This window comes from Lepisosteus platostomus, chromosome 3 (assembly GCF_059453375.1).
Source record: "Lepisosteus platostomus isolate fLepPlt1 chromosome 3, fLepPlt1.hap1, whole genome shotgun sequence".
Taxonomy (NCBI): Eukaryota; Metazoa; Chordata; class Actinopteri; order Semionotiformes; family Lepisosteidae; genus Lepisosteus; species Lepisosteus platostomus.
Genome location: NC_142613.1, coordinates 13,316,467 through 13,335,733, shown reverse-complemented (window position 1 = coordinate 13,335,733; position 19,267 = coordinate 13,316,467). Strand labels below are relative to the sequence as shown.

General features: G+C 50.1%; 1 protein-coding gene across 5 annotated transcripts in view; it reads left to right on the top strand.

Annotated features, from left to right (window-relative positions):
• The window catches only part of kcnip3a (Kv channel interacting protein 3a, calsenilin), a 92,376-nt gene that overhangs the window by 40,007 nt on the left and 33,102 nt on the right, over window positions 1–19,267 (top strand). The window contains exon 1 of one of the 5 annotated variants that reach the window (XM_088624582.1): window positions 9,697–17,975. The exons of the other annotated variants lie outside the window; for them this stretch is intronic. Coding sequence (XP_088480708.1) covers window positions 17,873–17,975 — 103 coding nt within the window. The 5' untranslated portion in view covers window positions 9,697–17,872. Of the gene's footprint in view, window positions 1–9,696; window positions 17,976–19,267 lie in introns of those variants that run through there. 5 annotated transcript variants of the gene reach the window in all.

Below are 19,267 nucleotides of genomic sequence, written 5' to 3'. Positions count from 1 at the left end.
TGTGGGTTTGTGATTAGAACAGAGACTGATAGAGGCAGTGTGGGCTTGTGATTGGAGCAGTGAGACTGATAGAGGCAGTGTGGACTTGTGATTGGAGCAGAGGGACTGATGGAGGCAGTGTGGGCTTGTGATTAGAGTAAAGAGTCTGTGATAGAGGAATAGGGAAATAGGGAGAAAAATTAGGTTGGGGGTCAGCAGAGACAAATAAAACAAAGATTTACAAGCTATTAGTTCAAATTAAAAAAAAACAATAAAACAGTTGTGTTTTTGTAAATATGCCTTAGACTAGTCAAAAACGGTCAATCCTTTGCATGAGATGTGGTGCTGTGTTTCTCTTCTGGAATCATTTTCTGCCGCCCTGAGAATATTGTATTAGGGAACAGCTCCCCCTGCTGGGGAGATCCTGAATGTGCATTTTATTCATCCATTATTTTCTAACTGCTTCATCCCATTCAGGGGGGGGAGCAGGGTCTATCCCAGCAAACAAAAGAAACAAGGCAGGATACACGCTGGACAGGACACCAGACACCAACACACACCAGGGCTAATTCTCCCAGAAGCTACTGTCTTTGGACTGTGTGAGGAAACTGGGGAGAACATACAAACTCCACACAGACAGCACCCCAGGAACTGGGCTCAGGGTCCCAGGGCTGTGTGGCAGTAATGCAACAGCTGTGCCTCTTAATTACTTAATTAAATAAGCAGTCTTTATTTAATGACTATATTATGAATAATGTATATATAATGTAGAAACATAGATATATATCATTATACACATACAGTATAACTGCAATTAAAGATTATTATGTTAAAATATAATATATACAACTGGCAACCCACTGAAGCTCAGCAGGTGTGAGCCTGGTCAATACCTGGATAGGAGACCTCCTGGGAAAAACTAAGGTTTCTGCTGGAAGAGGTGTTAGTGGGGCCAGCAGGGGGCGCTCACCCTGCGGTCCATGTGGGTCCTAATGCCCCAGTATAGTGAAGGGGACACTATACTGTAAACAGGCGCCGTCCTTCGGATGAGACGTAAAACCGAGGTCCTGACTCTCTGTGGTCATTAAAAATCCCAGGGTGTTTCTCAAAAAGAGTAGGGGTGTAACCCCGGTGTCCTGACCAAATTTCCCATTGGCCCTTACCAATCATGGCCTCCTAATAATCCCCCTCTATGAATTGGCTACATTACTCTGCTCTCCTCCCCACTGATAGCTGATGTGTGGTGAGTGTTCTGGCGCACTATGGCTGCCGTCGCATCATCCAGGTGGGGCTGCACATTGGTGGTGGTGGAGGGGAGTCCCCATTACCTGTAAAGCGCTTTGAGTGGAGTGTCTAGAAAAGCTCTATATAAGTGTAAGCAATTATTATTATTATTATTATATATTATATTATATTAAAATAATAAATCTAAGTGAAATTTATAAATGCTTTAGCCTCTGACTGAAAGCGCTTACAAACCTGAAGGGTCAAACTGCAGCAAAGTCTGGAGATCTCGTGTTAACAAGAAAAACGAAATGTTGTACAGTTCTTATAGTTACCACAAGAGGGCGCTATAGCGTTAAAGACTTGTAGTGCGGTGGTCTGCTGCGCGGGTGGCGCTGTGGTTAGCAATGCAGCCTCACAGCGCTGGGGCCCTGGCTTCGATTCCTGTGGACCTGTCTGTGTGGAGTTTGTATGTTCTCCCCCTGTAAGTTAATAATTGCTTACGCTTCTATTGTGCTTTTCTGTCCAGTCCCCTCAAGAGTGCTTTACAAGTAATGGGGACAGCCCTCCACTGCCACCAGTGTGTAGCACCACCTGGATGATGCAAAAGCAGCCAAAATGCCTTAGTTCAGTCACCACACACCAGCTCTCAGTGGGGAGGAGAGCAGAGTGATGAAGCCAGTTCAGAGCTGGGGATTATTAGGAGGCCATGATTGGTAAAGGCCAGGGGGAAATTTGGCCAGGCCACCGGGGTTACACCCCTACTCTTTTCGAGAAACACCCTGGGATTTTTATTGACCACAGAGAGACAGGACCTCAGTTTTAAATCTCATCTGAAGGACGGTGCCTTTTTGATAGAATAGTGTCCTCATTGCTACATTATACTGGACCCAAACAGACCACAGGGTGAGCACACTCTACTGGTCCCACTAACACCTCCTCCAGCAGCAGCCTTAGCTTTCCCAGGAGTCTCCCATCCAGGTACCGGCCAGGTTCACACCTGCTGAACTTCACTGGGGCTGCCAGCTGGGAGCTGCAGGGTGATATAGCTGCTGGCAATTGCTAATTTGGTTACATTGTTAATGGTTTAATTGGCTTCTGAGTATATGGGCCCTGGTGTGAGTGTATACGTGTCTGTCTGTCCTGTGATGGACTGGCAGTACAGGGTGTACCCTGCCTTGCACTCGTTGTTCACCAAGATAGACTCTGGCTTCCCTGTGACCGTCAATTGGATTAAGCGGTTCAGAAATACTCTGCTCCAACAATACAAACAGTTCTTTGCATTTCTATTGCCCCTTTTTATCCCAAAGAATCTCATATTGTTTTATGATGGGGCGGAGCGGTGGCTCTGTGGCTAAGGATCTGTGCCTGTGGCTGGAAGGTTGCTGGTTCAAATCCCACAGATCCCCTGAGCAAGGCCGTGAACCCCAACTGCTTCAGGGGCGCTGTACAATAGCTGACCCTGTACTCTGACCCCAAGCTTCTCTCCCTGTCTGTGTGTCTCATGGAGAGCAAGTTGGGGTATGCGAAAAGACAAATTCCTAATGCAAGAAATTGTATAGGGCTAATAAAGTGATGTTATATTATATGTATAGTTCTTGCACAGTCAGTGTGACAGGCCAGTTTCAGAAGGGCTGCAGTGACAGCTGACATGCCACTAGAGGTCGCTGTACCGCCTTTAATCTACTGTACGTGAAGGGTCACAAATGAGGTTTGTTGTCAAATGTGTTTTTGGTTAAGGGTCTGTACTTTCATAGGTGTATTTGGGCTTTTGCCTGGTATTAAAAGGGTGTGCCTGTCTCTGGTGGTGGTTGGGTTTTGTGGTTCCTGTTGCTTGGTGCTGCTTGTGACCTGAAAAGGCTGACCTCAGTTTGTGGCCCTAGGGACAGCCCTGCTAGTGGGAGGGTGTGTCACAGCTGTCTGTGTGTAAGGATGGGATTACAGTTCGGGTCAGGGCTGTGATACTCTCGTGCTATCCTCACTGCAGTTAAGAGACCGGGGAAGGATCTTTCCTTTCCTTACCAAAGCCATACAATACCCCGTGCCCACTGTGTTTCTGGAGCGAGGTGACAGACTCGGGTAACTGACTGCACTGTGAGAACAGACGGCATTGTTAGAAAGACATGAGACCAAGGTCCTACAGGGAACAACTCCTGTAAGACAATAATTAGTACAAGTTTAATTAATAAGTACAAATTTCAGACCCACTCCCCCCCCCTGCAGTGCAGCCCCACCTGGGTGACACCGGTCATCCTAGAGCGCCACTGCACAGCAGATGCTTGCAGGCCTTAGTCCCACCTCTGTGCCACGTCACAAAATTGCGGTCCTGCAGGAAGAGCTCAGGGCTCAATGCGACTTTCTGGACACGGCATGTGTCCCTGGTGTCCTGTCCAGGGTGTGTCGTGCCTTGCGTCCGCTGCTCGTTGGGATAGGCTCTGGCTCACCAGCGACCCTGAATTGCAAAAAGCGGTTCGAAAATAGATGTATTTACGCAGCCCAGAGCAGAACCAGTGTCTCGGTTTATAATTTTATCCAAAGGACACCACTTCCTACAGCAAAGTGTCCCTTGTAACCAACATGGGGCATTTGTCCTGAAGGAAACAGTGCCACCTACTGGTCCACCAACACTGTTCTACAGCAGCAACCTTATTTTTCTTGGAGGACTCCCATCTGAGTACTGTTAGGTCATGCCTAGTTTCAAAGATCTATCGAGAAAGTGCTTCAAGGAGCTAAGCTTGCTATTGGCAGTGGTGCATGTTTTGTCACGTCAATGTGACTGTTGTCTATGTCCATGAAGTGACCATAGTACATGGAACCTGTTACAGTAGGGGACTGTAGTAAAAGTGCAGTAGGACAGTCCTGTTACAGTGGGGACTGTAGTAAAAGTGCAGTAGGACAGTGCTGTTAGAGTGGAGACTGTAGTAAAAGTGCAGTAGGACAGTGCTGTTAGAGTGGAGACTGTAGTAAAAGTGCAGTAGGACAGTGATGTTACAGTGGAGACTGTAGTAAAAGTGCAGTAGGACAGTGCTGTTACAGTAGGGACTGTAGTAAAAGTGCAGTAGGACAGTGTTGTTACAGTGGGGACTGTAGTAAAAGTGCAGTAGGACAGTGCTGTTACAGTAGGAACTGTAGTAAAAGTACAGTAGGACAGTGCTGTTACAGTAGGGGACTGTAGTAAAAGTGCAGTAGGACAGTGCTGTTACAGTGGAGACTGTAGTAAAGTACAGTAGGACAGTCCTGTTACAGTAGGGGGCTGTAGTAAAACCACAGTAGAGAGAGACAGAGAAGGTAACGCAGACAGATATGATAGAAAAGAGGAGTTCAACTATAGGCAGTGAAGTAGGAGTTTCTTGTGTTGGAGGTTTTGGAAAGGTCACACTCTTTGCCGCGAAGACTTTGATCTTTCACCCCTTTCAACCAGCCCTGAGGTGTCCTTTCCGAGCTGTCGGCCTCCCTGTCTCTTTCTATATATATTGTTCTCCCTGTCGCAGCCTCCTCCTGTCTGCTCTGAGTCACCACGACCACATGGGGTCTTCAAACGGACTGGCCTGCCCTGGAACTACCTCACACACGCACACACACACACGCATGCACACACGGTCACACGTCTCAGTGTGTCGCAGGCCGGGGAGCCCCAGCTGTGTAAGGGGCTCTCATTTCCCTGCGCTCCTCACCGCACCTCAGTCCAGTGCAGGAGTCGCCTGAGTCGAGCACCAACCCCGGCTCTCAGCCCAGGAAACACACCCGAGACGCAGACTGTCAGCGGGTTTCAGCGCACGCGCAGGCCTCTGTCCGTTGAACCTTTTTTTTCCTGCAATGTTGGAAAGCTGGTCTGTGTCAGACTCCCTCGTTTTTCGGCAAACAAACGAAGAAAGGATCAGCCCGTTATAAAACCCGGCCTTGTTCCGCGAGGGCCGATAGTTCTTCGGTTCTGGCCTCCGGGTCGCGTGTGGGGGCTGTTGTTTTCACCCTCGGGCTGCCGGCGGCGGCGAAGCATGGGGGGCGTGGTCGCGGTGTTGTCCCTGGAGACGCGGCGCCGTTTCTCCCGCAGGGGTCGCCGCTTCCTCTCTGAGTCGCGGCCAATCAGCTCCACCAAATACCACCGCTCAGGTAAGGACACGCCCCTCCCTTCTTCCCCCTTCCTCTTCGCTCCCTCACCCTTCCTCTTCCTCTCCTTCCCCTCTCCAGATCTTTTCCTCCATCTCCTCCTTTCCTCTCCCTCCTTACTCCTCTTCCTCTTCCTCCTCTTTTTCCTCCCCCTCCTTCGCTCTCCCTTCAGGTCTGGGAAATGTATTACGATCCCTACCTCATCCCCCTCTAAACAAGCCGTTTGTATCTCATGCCTTACCTCCCGGTTTCGTCAGCTGTTCTGCAGCCTCAGTCTGCACAGGCCCTCAGACAGCATCTTTTCACACAGCAGCAGAGCAGGGGCTGCTCGTGCAGTCAGTGGGCGAGGGCAGGAGGGATACTGTTGGAAACCCAGGTCTCGTCTCTCGAGGGACGCTCAGAGCCGCGCCGCCGAATCTCCGTGCAGCATGAAGACGGCCGCACTGCCCGGGAATCGATAGGCCCGAGACATGACCAAACTGGGGTTGGGGTACAGAGCGATCGCGCTGGTTCGAGACGGGTTGGCCATCGGACTGTTCAGAACCGGTGTCGTGTGCTCGAGGTCACACCGGCTTTCTGGACCGTCATGGTCGTGAGCTTTGTGAGATGGGAGCGTGTGACGTCAGTGCTGAGCTCCAGTGAGCTTCTTTATAGTGCTCTGCATGAAGAGAGTGTGTTATGGGTGAGCTGGGCTGAGGTTCTTCACGTTAATTCTGTTCTTCAGATCTCTGGAGGGCGCACTTGGAGTTGCAGACAAGGTTATGAACTATTGTACAGTATGCAGCACTTTTTAACAAAGGTCAAAGGTCAATACAAAGGTTAAAGCCTCTTTTTCGAATCAATGAGAAGTAAAATAGGAAAATTCGAACATTCAAGAGGTTACAAACGAGAGGAGGCCGTTTGCACCATCTTGCCCGTTCGGTAATTAGGAGCTAATTGATCTGAGAATCTCATCTGGCTGCTTCTCGAAGGAAGCGAGGATATAGACTTCAGTGACATGGCTGGGCAGCTTGTTCCACACTCCCACAGTAAATTGTGTAAGCTGGTCTTTCCATTCGGCACCCTGCAGATCTTCAAGTAGAGCATGTAAAATGGTTGTGGCTGAACTAGAGTGAGTTCCTCTCGCCTGCTCCGCAGACCTGCTGGCGGGAGTGTTCATGTGGGGTGCCACACCGGGGCAGAGCTAGCCCGGAGAGCTGCGCTGGGTTTCTGTGCGTTACTCTCGCTGGGTCTCTCCAGGGCGATCACACGCTCTGCAGCAGGTGGACCTGCTGCTGGGAAGCTCGCCCAGCTGTTATGGCCAGAGGCCAGGTTCCTGTAGGTGGAGGGGCTGTGTCAATCTGAAGTTACAGGTGAGCCAAACTGCATTTCTTTCCAGAGGTGATGACAGGGGCTTTTTTCCAGAAGGACTGACTGGCCTGCAGCCAGTGCCGCCCAGTATCCCCCCGATATAGACAAAGCGCTTCGCTTCGCTCCATTAATCGTTAAGAGCCCAGCTAATTGTCTGGGCCGAGCCTCCCCAAGGAGGGTCAGCCTTCTTGTGGGTTGATTTATTTCTCAGCTTTCTGCTGACTTTGGGGAAAAGTCTCTGCTCGGGCCGCTGGGAGAGAGGGAGTGGGAGCAGGGCGGTTTTTAAAAGGCTCTGAGCTTTTTATCCCTGGGACATCACAGCCTGGGCCGGCTGCGTTCCTCGCCGGGGGCACGGAGTCTGGAGTGCGGGGTCTGGAGGGGGCGGAGGGGAGGAGAGAGGAGTCTGTTCACAGCCCCCGGCGCATGGGAGAGAGCCGGAAACACTGAGAGGGGAGGTGGAGACTCCATAGAGCTGCAGCCCAGCGTGTGATCTCCGGTTCAGAGATCAGAGAACAGAGAGGAAGCCTCTCAATAATAACAATAATATGCAAGATAAGAAAACTTTTTTGGCCATATACAATTTCTTGCATTAGGAATTTGTCCTTTCGCATACCCCACAGAGGCGGAGAAAGGGAGATCTGGCAAAGATTCGTGAGAGGGCAGGGGGAGCGAGAGTGATCAGGTGAGGGACTGAAAGAGGGCGTAGTTCACACCATGACCACTGGAGGGCACCTCCGCTGGGAAGCGGCAGCTAATGGAATTCAGTACTGACAGACCCCCTGGGTGAGAGGGTCTGATGCGTTGGTGTCTGCTAGGTTTTGTGCTTGTTGTGTTGCGGGTGTATTGACGTAATGTTAAGGCTGACTGTGATATCCTGTATTTTGCGGTTTCCCAGTTGGTTATTGTGTCAGCAGTTAAAAGCATGTTAGTGTTTTAATGACGCCGTCCTCCTCTCCTCTTCACCTGAAAGCCATCAGTCACTTGCACATCCTGTCATCTGATGAAGGAGTGTGGTTATTAGCTGTCTGTATACTCCTTTCCTCTGTCTCTACTCTGTCTCAGCATCTCTCTCTGTCTCTCTCCATCCTTCTTTCAACCCAAATCACAGGCCTGTATTGCCGTGGCCATAGCAATTCCCTTCAGCAGCAACAGGTGACTCACAGCTACGGTGCTAAGCAAAAGACTTGACTGTTCTCTCCCTCGATGGGATCCTAAATACTTCCCTTGACCACAGTGCACTGCTCTACAAGCAACAGCGGAATCTGACCTCACAAGAGAGTGATCTGCCCTCAGAGGGCTCTGCACAAGATAGGGATCTGCCCTCAGAGGGCTCTGCACAAGAGTGATCAGCCTTCAGAGGGCTCTGCACAAGATAGGGATCTGCCCTCAGAGGGCTCTGCACAAGAGAGTGATCAGCCTTCAGAGGGCTCTGCACAAGATAGGGATCTGCCCTCAGAGGGCTCTGCACAAGATACTGTAGGGATCTGCCCTCAGAGGGCTCTGCACAAGAGAGTGATCAGCCTTCAGAGAGCTCTGCACAAGAAGAATCTGTTCTCAGAGAGGGTTCTGCACAAGAGACTGATCAGCCTTCAGAGAGCTCTGCACAAGAAGAATCTGTTCTCAGAGAGGGTTCTGCACAAGAGAGTGATCAGCCTTCAGAGGGTTCTGCACAAGATAGGGATCTGCCCTCAGAGGGCCCTGCAAGAGAGAGTGATCAGCCTTCAGAGAGCTATGCACAAGACAGTGATCTGCCCTCAGAGGGCTCTGCACAAGACAGGGATCTGCCCTCAGAGGGCTCTGCACAAGACAGGGATCTGCCCTCAGAGGGCTCTGCACAAGAGAGTGATCAGCCTTCTGAGAGCTCTGCAGAAGAGAGGGATTTGACCTCGGAGTGTTCTGCAGAAGAGAGGGATTTGACCTAAGAGGGCTCTGCACAAGAGAAGGATCTGTCCTCAGAGCACTTTGCACAAGAGAGGGATCCGACCTCTGAGCTCTCAGCACAAGAGAGGACTCTCTCTTTGCACAAGAAGAATCTGTTCTCAGAGAGGGTTCTGCACAAGAGAGGGATCTGACTTCACATGACCTTCACCCAGTTAACACTTTCTGCCCAGTAAGGTCTCTTCTCTGTCCAATGTGTGCAGTAAAAGCTCTTCTCTCCCCAGTGTGTCCAGGTAAGTGCCTCCCTGGCCCCTGCCCAACCCAATGCCACCCTCTGGCGCCCATTACTGCCAGCAGCCATTCAGCAAGATAAACAGCACAGCGGAATACATTCCCATCGATCGCCGCGCCCCCACACCTCTCCCTTCTTTTTAACACAGTGCATTAATAACTGCTCGCTCAGCACTTATCACAGCTGCGCCAGCCCTGCGCTCTGTAAGGCCACACACACAGTGCACACAGCACAGACAGACTCTACACACACTACACACCCCACACACACTACACACTGCTACACACACACACCACAGACAGACTCTACACACACAGCACAGACAGACTCTACACACACTACACACCCCACACACACTACACACTGCTACACACACACACCACAGACAGACTCTACACACACAGCACAGACAGACTCTACACACACTACACACCCCACACACACTACACACACTACACACCCCACACACACTACACACTACTACACACACACATCACAGACAGGCTGTACACACACACCACAGACAGGCTGTACACACACTCCACACTCCACACTACACACTACTACTCACACACACCACAGACAGACTCTACACACACTACACACACCCCACACACTACACACTACTACACACACATCACAGACTCTATTCACACTACACACTACACACTACTACACACACACCACAGATAGTCTCTACACACACTACACACTACTACACACACACCACAGATAGTCTCTACACACACCCCACACACACACTACACACCACAGACAGACTACACACACACACCACAGACAGACTCTACACACACTACACACCCCCCACACACACTACACTACACACTACTACACACACACACCACAGATAGACTCTACACACACTACACATCCCACACTTTACACACACTACAATCCCCAAACACTACACACCCCACACGCACTACACACCACACTTACACCCTACACACCACACACATCCCACACACCCCACACACACTACAATCCCCAAACACTACACACCCCACATGCACTACACACCACACACCCCACACCCACCAACAACTCTACACACACTACATACACCACACACACAGCACACACATACCACCCACACCACAGTCTGTACACACACTACACGCAGCTCACATAGAGACCACACACCCCACACACACATACTCCACACATACACCCCACAAAAACATTTACCTCACACACACCACACACACACATCACACCCTACACACCCCATACATACAACACAAAAAACACCACACAGACACTACACACACCACACACACAGACACAAACCACAAACACCACAAACCACACACACTACACACACCACACACAAACTACACAACATGCACTACACACACCACACAAACACAGGTTTTTACACCTGCCTCTGTCTTCTTCCGATTCTTTTTATTTCTGCTTAGATACTCCTGTCCTTGAATCTGCTGAAATAAAGCTGCACTTAAAAAGAAAATGTCACTAGGTATGTAAAGACAGAAATTGGGTGCATCATCGGGGTGACCCCCCACATCATCTCTCTCTCCAGGGGCCACTGTGTTTTTGGAGACATTTTCTCAAAGTGATTGGTGGGGTTACTGCTATTTAACAGAAAGCACATTTTATTTGAATTAAGATTTGATAGAACATGAGAACATAAGATTACAAATGAGAGTGGTCCATCTGGTCCCTCGATCCTGTTGGTATCAGCTTCAGCAGCATGGCTGTGTGGTTTGTTCCATTCACCCACAAACCATAGTGTAAAGGAGAGCCTCCTGCTCTCAGTTCTAAATGCACTTCCAAATAGTTTCCACTCGTATGTCCTCTGTTCATGTGTTCAGTGGTGATTCTGCAGAAGTCCACTGGGTTGACTTTGTCAATGTCTTTGAGGACTTGATACCTGGGTCAGGTCCCCTCGTAGCCTGCTCTGTTCAAAACTACAGATCTTCAGTCCCTTCCACCTGTTCCAGAGTGGAAATACATTTTTTGTAGCTTGTTTTTCTTGTCATGAAGTTCTCTACAGTGATCATCATTAATCAAATAAATTACCTTTCATCAGGTCTTTGATTCCTATTGCGTGCTTAGGTGTAAGGGTGTTTTGGTACATTAGGGGAATGACATCTCTCTCAGTTCAGGAAGAACAAATCTCTTTCAAACACCCTGTCATCTCCAGCCCAAGCCAAGGCGCCCCCTGTCTGCAGTAATGCATGGTGTCTGTGTAAGGACAGCTGGCTCTAGGGCTCGGTATCCCAGCAGGCTCTGCCAGGCTCACACTTGGCGATCATGTCACGCACACTGTCGGCATGGGCACTGAAGAAGTGAGGAGGTGAATGAGCTAATGAGGATGGTCTTTCTGGCTGTTTGAATTTCTCCTGCGTCACCTGACAATGACCTCTTTTATCCTAGACAGTTCAGCAGCAACCTTCACTTTGTTCAGTTCCCTAAGGTCAACCGTGAGAGTTTTTTTTACTATCATTAGATGTTGCATTAAAATACAACAGTTTAAAAGTAATACCTGTTCGCTAGCAAACAAGTTTGTTCTTCTGGTCTTTGTGTTTCGCCGCTTCGTGCAAACAGAGTGTCACTGAGAGTGTCATCGTTTAACCATGTTGGCACTACACAAGTGCCGAAGGCCGGGCTGTGGAGGGACTGTAATGACCCATGACCTGCCACAAGAGGCCGCCAAAGGCATCTGTCACTTGTGACGTTTTCACTGTGTGTCAAGTGGCTCATTATTGGACTGTAGATGAGGGGTTAGATAACGCATGGATAATTAGGGATGTGTTTGGGGTTAGTGCCGTTGGGGCTGGAAGCAGCTTAGGGCAGACTGCTGCAGAGTTCAGTAACAGAAGAGAAAAGGGAGCTTCTCTTGCACCTCACAGTGTTGTCATTGTGAGGTTTCACGTGCTCAGAGATCCAGAGCCACCTCAATGAGAGCAGTGCTGGGTGGCTGACAGCGTGATCTCCAACTTGCTTATCAGAGTCAGTGGGGCTGTTGAGTAACAGGGCCTGTGGTCTGGAGGTTCTGCTTCTGTTGATTCTTCCAGCAGATGTGCACAATTGGCTGAGTGCTGCCATTGCCAGCGTGTGTGGTCAGCCAGGACACAACTGCAGTAGCGCCCCCTAGTGGCTGGCAGTGTGAGTGTGAGCTTGCAGTGTTGCTGCTGTGAGTGGCTTGTCCCAGGCACCTGCCACACTTTGCGTAAGTGCTTCCTGTCCTCTGTTCATAATGCGCTTCCTCTTAATGTCCATTTGTGTTAACTGCTCGGACTCCCCCTGTTTATCCTGAGCTAACAGTGTTGAGAGAAGCGGATGCCCGGACAGGAGCGTATTTCTCTGCCTGTTTCACTCCCACGCGCATTAAATAAATACTTCTTTTACCTTCCGAGACAGACTCCCGACTGTCTTTCAAGGGGGAGCAGAAACCTTTCTCCAACAAGGTGTACGAGTCTGTGTTTGAGTGGCAGCTGAGGCTTAGACTTCGCTTCAGGTAAGGGTTAAGGTTTCTGGTGAGATAAGGAGAAGAGTGGTAGGGTTGCAGAGTCTAGACCGTTTAGGGTGGGCCAGTTTCTTCGTTAATGGAAGTTCTGGGAAAGCAGGGAGAACAGCTGACTGTTCGAGTGGAGTGGAGGGGAGGGGGGGTGGCATGGCTCTCTTGCTTCTGTCTTGCAGATTGACTTTTTGAAAAGCCTCTCCCTGTCATTTTATAAGCGCTGAGCAATAAACAAGCTATCGATCCACCTTGAGCATGTAAAATATTAAAGCGCTCTGAGTGGCAGAGTGCGCTGGGCTCGCCCTCTCTCCCTCCTTCGCTGGCTTTCCTCTGCTCTCGCCACAGAAAACTTTCCACTACATTTCTTGTCTCTGTTGTCCTCCAAGCAAAGCCGAGTTGTGTGTGAGACCCTCGCCTGCCCCTTCCCCCTCAAAGGAGATCAACAGGAGATCAGCATGCCGACCGTGGAAGCACCCGCACCCCGGGGAATGAGTGAACGGACACATCCTTTTAAATTAGGTTTAGGAATGTGGGCCGGGATTAAAATTAGGGAATGAGATCTGGACTGCATAACGAGAAGCACTGGTGCCAACTGACAGAATATTAGGAATATTAGGAGCCTCCACTGAATATTGGGACACTCGTGATAGTAAGCACACTAAGCACGGCTGGAACAGGACTCGGTGTGTGTCCCACATGATTTTGAAATATCCCCATCCCGATCTGATGGAGGGTGGAGACAGGGTCGCCTTCATCTGAGTTTGGTGACGGCCGGATATGTGGGGCTCGATCCGGACAGGAAAGGGGTTTGGTCTGTTACAGAGCAGGGGATGCAGAAGCACTGGGCCAGTGTGGTGGTTAGCTTTTCTGCCTCAGCTCTAGGGGACTCAGTACAGTGCCGTCTGTGGGGAGTGTGCACGTTCTGTCTCCGGCCACATGTCATACAGGTGCTCCGGTTTCCTCCAACAGTCCAGAGACATGCTGTCAGACTTCATCCGTTTGTCTTAATCACCCTTTCTGTTCCCCGCGATGGACTGGTGCCTGGTCTGTGCTGGGTGAGGCCCCAGCTCCCTGCTCCTGTATCGGACTGAGTGCTTATTGAAGGGGAATGGATGGAGGGAAAGGGCAGGAGAAGGAGGAGACCTGCTGGGAGCCTAGTGAAGGTGAAACGGGCTATAGTGTCATCCGCTAAACTCTGTGCTTTTAGTTCCTCCTGCAGGTATTTGGTGTCATGAAGGTCAGCTAAAGGGTTAACAGGAACCTGGGCTGACTGGTGTGTGTGTGTGAGAACGTGTGCACGTTAGAAGAGATGAGTGTGTGTGTGTTTCTTGCCCCCAGGATGGGTGTAGTTTTCTGCTGTGTGAGCATCACTGCAAAACCAGCACCATGATTGCTCTCTCCTCTGGCAGTTAGTTAAGCTCTTTGCTCTTCCTAAAAGCCCCCCCCCCCACTTCCTGCCCCCCACTCATCAATAATGCAAGGTCTGTCCGGAGAGGAGTGAAGAAGTCAGTCAGTTAAGATGACACTGCGTTTTAATCAGGCACCCTGGAGACTATGCACTGGCACTCTCTGGTCAGCAGGTGTCAGCGTTGAGTCAAAAGGCTGTAAAGATGCTTTGCAAAGAGCTGAAGTCTAGAGGACAGGGGGACCCGAAGTGTCCCTAGGGCTGTGCTGGACAGGAAGGGGGCTGACTACACTGCAGGTGTGTGAAATCCTGGGCTCACCCAGGTCTATGACCCTGCTCAGCTCTGTCTTTCCTGTCTACTGGAAACGTGCACCATGTGTCATTGACTGTCCTCCCCGATGTCATTATTACACTGCTGGACTTTTAGGACTACCAAGCTAAACTCTTGTATTAAGTATTAAACAATACTTTTTTATATTTATTTACCTGTATTTATTATACACATGCATGGTTTATCACCAGAACCATGTTGTAGGCATTTCTATGGCATTTGTAGGAAAAATCAACTTTTTGTGGGCAAATCATCCCATCTCACAAAGATGCAGACTCCATATAAATATCTGGAAGGCGTCCCTAGTCAGCGCTCTGCATTGGATGATAATCGGAGTTCGGAGTTTGAGTCTTTTTCACTACAGCAGTATAGCAATTGAGCATTGTGGAAGAACTTGTGGCCACAGTACAGTCATTACATCTGTCTGATTCCACGCATCTGTTCTAAGCCACATCCGTACAACATCTCTACAATTAGCCGACCGTCCGTACATGACATTAATGTGAGCTGTCTGCAGCTCGTGTAGACTGAACTGCGCCACTTGGTCGTGCCTGATCTGCACAGCTTCCTGAAACGAATGAAGATTCCTCTTGCACAGCAGTTTGATCCACTCCAGGTTTTACCAGCCGCAGACTGTGCAGAGTGCACCCCGATGAAGCCGGAAAGCAAATGCGCCGATCTTAATTCCAAACAAATTCCGGTGTGAGCAAACTAACTCAACAACAGGCTACAGGTGTGAAGTATGTGGAGTAGATACAGTACTTTTTCTGAAGAATCTGCAGCTGGTTCAAATCTGGGACGGCTGAAACTGCTGTGCCCCGGCGATCTGATCTGATCTGAGATCCAGGCTGAGAGGGTACTGTCTGACTGCTCCTGTGCTTGTCGATCGCAGGGCATTGAGCTCTGGCTTTCCAGCCCTGCTAACGCCATTACCCAAGGAGGGAGGGAGTGTCCCAGGGAGTTTAATCTCCCCTCTGCGGGCCCGGGAAGATGTTTGTCTAAGGGTCAGAGTGACTGAGGTTAGAGAGAGCGAGAGGGGCCGTGTGGGTGAAACAGGAAACAGAAGAGATGGGATGAGAGTGCGCTGTCAGTGGGAGGGAGGGAGCGAGGGAGGGGGAGGTGGGCAGAGGAGGAGAGAGAGAGAGAGAGAGCGTCCCGGGCAGGGATATCCAGTGCTTTTCTCACAGGACAGAGAGAGAAGGCGAGGCAGAGGGAGGTGGAAACCGAGAAGCCGAGAGCTCAGCCTTTCAGGAAATAATCCTCCGGAGTGTCCCGGGACGGCAGGAAACGCGATCCGACCTTCGGGAGACAACCCCAGATATTTTTTGGAGGGGGGGGCAACAGCTACCCTCGCAGGACGTGTTATTAGCGCCCGCCCACCCCGACCCCCTCCTCACCCCTTACCCCCTCTATCCCCGTCGAGGACGCGCAGATCCCCGGCCTCCTCCTCTCTCTCCGAGCGCGGGGCAGCCGGAGGCAGGCCAGCAGGGACCCCATGGACACGTCGAGCGGCTCACAGGGGCAGGGTGAGCCTTGAGGGGCCCTTCCGGAGCTCATCCTTCACAGCCGGGCGAATTCAGGGCAAGAGGGGGCTGCTTCTGGGCGTGATGGCTCCACAGGGGCTGTGGCTGTTCTGGCTGTTGGGAGAGGAAGTGTGGGTGACTTGAAGTTTGTGCCGGGTGTGTTTATTCTAGGGATAAAAGTCGGGGTCTGACTGTTTGTTTGGAGGCATTTTTTAGATGGTTAGATGTGGTCAGCGTGCATGCACATCTTTCTCTGCTGTTTAATTAAGAGTGGGTTAGTTAAGGCAGTCAGTCAGCAGAGAAACATTTCTAGGACGTGACATCAGTACAATCAGGCAGCGCCTCATCACTCAGACTGTCGGCGTGTCAGAAATACTTCATTCGGGATGTCAGTAAGTCAGTGTGCCAGGCATTACTGCAGTCTTGGTTTCAGTCAGTCAGTGTCTTGGGCATTATTGCAGTTGTGGTTGTGTGTCGGTAAGTCAGTGTGTCAGGCATTATTGCAGTCCAGGTGTCAGTCAGTAAGTCAGTGTGTCAGGCATTATTGCAGTCCAGGTGTCAGTCAGTAAGTCAGTGTGTCAGGCATTATTGCAGTCCAGGTGTCAGTCAGTAAGTCAGTGTGTCAGGCATTATTGTAGTTGTGGTGTCAGTAAGTCAGTGTGTCAGGCATTATTGCAGTTGTGGTGTCAGTCAGTAAGTCAGTGTGTCAGGCATTATTGCAATCCAGGTGTCAGTAAGTCAGTGTGTCAGGCATTATTGCAGTTGTGGTGTCAGTCAGTAAGTCAGTGTGTCAGGCATTACTGCAGTTGTGGTGTCATTCAGTAAGTCAGTGTGTCAGGCATTATTGCAGTCCAGGTGTCAGTAAGTCAGTGTGTCAGGCATTATTGCAGTCCAGGTGTCAGTCAGTAAATCAGTGTGTCAGGCATTACAGCAGTCCAGGTGTTAGTAAGTCAGTGTGTCAGGCATTATTGCAGTCCAGGTGTCAGTCAGCAAATCAAGGATTATTTCAGTCTGGGTTTCAGCCAGTAAATAAGTGTGTCAGGCATTACTACAGTTAAGGTTTCAAGTCGCTAAAGGATTCAAGGATTATTTGGGTCAACGTGTTGTCAGTCAGTGTGTCAGGAATTATTTTGGTTGGGTATCACCCAGTCAGTGCGTCAGGGTTTATATCAGTCAGGCAGTCAGCCAGTACATCAGTGTTTCAGGGATTGCTTCAGTCAGGGAGGCAGTCAAGAGATTCAGGGATTCTATCAGTCACACAGTCAGTACATCAGTGTTTCAGGGATTGCTTCAGTCAGGGAGGCAGTCAAGAGATTCAGGGATTCTATCAGTCACACAGTCAGTACATCAGTGTTTCAGGGATTGCTTCAGTCAGGGAGGCAGTCAAGAGATTCAGGGATTACTTCAACTGACGTGTCAGACATTCAGTGTGTTGGGTATTATCTGAGTCCTGGTGTCAGGCATTATATCACTTGAGGCGTTCTTCAGTCAGTGTGGCAGGGGCTATTTCAGCCGGGTCAGTAGATCGCTCGGTGTGTCAGTCAGTCAGCGTGCCTCAGTGCTTCTTTCGGGCGGTGTTGAAGGAGGCTTCACCCCAGAGCTCCTGGTGTATCCCTTCGAGGAGCTGGCAGATTGGAGAGCGCAGAGGACTGAGCTCTCAAGGAGGGCGAAACCTGACACCTCAAAACACAAAGCGCAAACAAACAAGGCTGAGAAGCCCAGCGCATCAGGCTGGTGGGCATCCAACCCCTTATCGATCCTCGTAAACAGAGGAGAAGAGTATCGTTTCCATTCTAGAGAAAGCCACATTTTGACATTAAAAAAAAAAAATTGCACAGAAATTGTGTGCTGGTTCCCAGCTGCAGAGATGATCCCTACGGGGTCTGCGACGTGCACTGGGGGTCTCTGCTCTTCCAAATTCCCTGCGTTCTTACTTTAATACCAAAACCACCACGAAGCTCCTGGACCTGCCGGCCTGTCTCCAGCCACCTGCCTCCTCCTCTCCCTCTCGCTCCCTCTTCCTCTGTCTCTGGGGGGGTGAGCGGAGCGGTGTGGGCTCGGACATGAGTGGGTGAACCTGAAACGTCCAGAGAGGGTACCACCCCAACCCCTCGTCTCACACACACACACAAGTGATCGGACTGCCTGACCCCCACCCCTACCGCCCCCTCTCCCCTCTGCCCTCACCCCCCCCCCCCCCCCCCGCCCCCCGAGACACCCCAGCGAAGGAAGGGGCTGTCGCTCCGTCCCGGATGCCAGTGGGCGCGGCGCAGGGATGGGTATCCACGGCATGGAGCTGTTCGCGGTGGGCGTGGTCATCATCCTCTTCGTGGCCGTGCTGAAGCAGTTCGGCATCCTGGAGCCCATGTCCATGGAAGGTAGGGTGGCACCCCAGCCAAATGAGACCTGCCCTCTCAAACCCAGGCCCCCTGGGGTTACCGGGCAGACACTGAAGGCCCCGTGCCCAGCCTGTGTCCTGTGTGCGTTTCCAGGGTATTGCGCTCTAAGGGAGCTGTATTGAATGATCTGTTCATTTGCGTAGAGGCACTATTGTCAGATTTTCGGTTCCTGCTCCCCTTCTGCTACAGTAATACACCTGTTATATCCTCATATACATTGAAATCTGTTCTAGAAACATCATCACAAATGAAACTGCATGTGGACAATGGCGTATGTGGACAATTTGAATTCTCTGGAAGTAGGTAAATGTTGGAGCTGGACGTTATAAATGCAGCTGACAGGTTTTAATGCAGAGCCTTCCAGGAGCAGTGGCTCACGTTGTCATTTCTCAGCTGGTCTACAACGAGGGATTTACGGATCTGGATGGCGGGTGTGTCTGCAGCTGGTTCCTTTAAAGCCCCCGAGTCCAGTGAGAAGTGGGACAAGTGGGTCATATGGTCCATTTCGGCCTACAATGAGCTGATGTCGGTCATTAAGAGGTGTGACAGAACCAGAATGTACTGATAAACTGGCCCTCCCTTCTCTGCGCCAGGTGGCAAGTTCTCTAATGATCTGGCAGTTTGTGAAATGTTCATGAAAGACACTTGAAAGTCAAGAGATTTTCTTAAAAGCTGTTGGGAACACTTCACGATGGTCTTTGACAGGTTAGGGCAAATGATGTGCATTGTTTGGAGCAGAAGAGTGAGACACACATCTCCCTCTGCAGTGTGAATCATGGCTTTCGACGTTGCTAATGGACCAGCATCTGTGTATTGTTAATTGCAGTGCTAATTGGTAAGGTTACCTGTGATTGCATTGTTAGTTTGTATTGCTAATTGCAGTGTTATTTGGTAAGGTTTCCTGTGATTGCATTATTAGTTGGTATTGTTAATTGCAGTGTTAATTGGGAAGGTTTCCTGTGATTGCATTGTTAGTTGGTATTGTTAATTGCAGTGTTAATTGGTAAGTTTTACCTGTGATTGCATTGTTAGTTGGTATTGTTAATTGCAGTGTTAATTGGTAAGTTACCTGTGATTGCATTATTAGTTGGTATTGTTGATTGCAGTGTTAATTGGTAAAGTTACCTATGAATGCACTGTTAGTTGGTATTGCTTATTGCAGTGGGAATGACTGTAATGCACAGCGGTCTTATGAGCTTTTCATTTGTTTTTTTAATTTGCCAGAGAAATTGGTTCAGGCACCGTTATACCGGTGTAACCCCCCAATATAA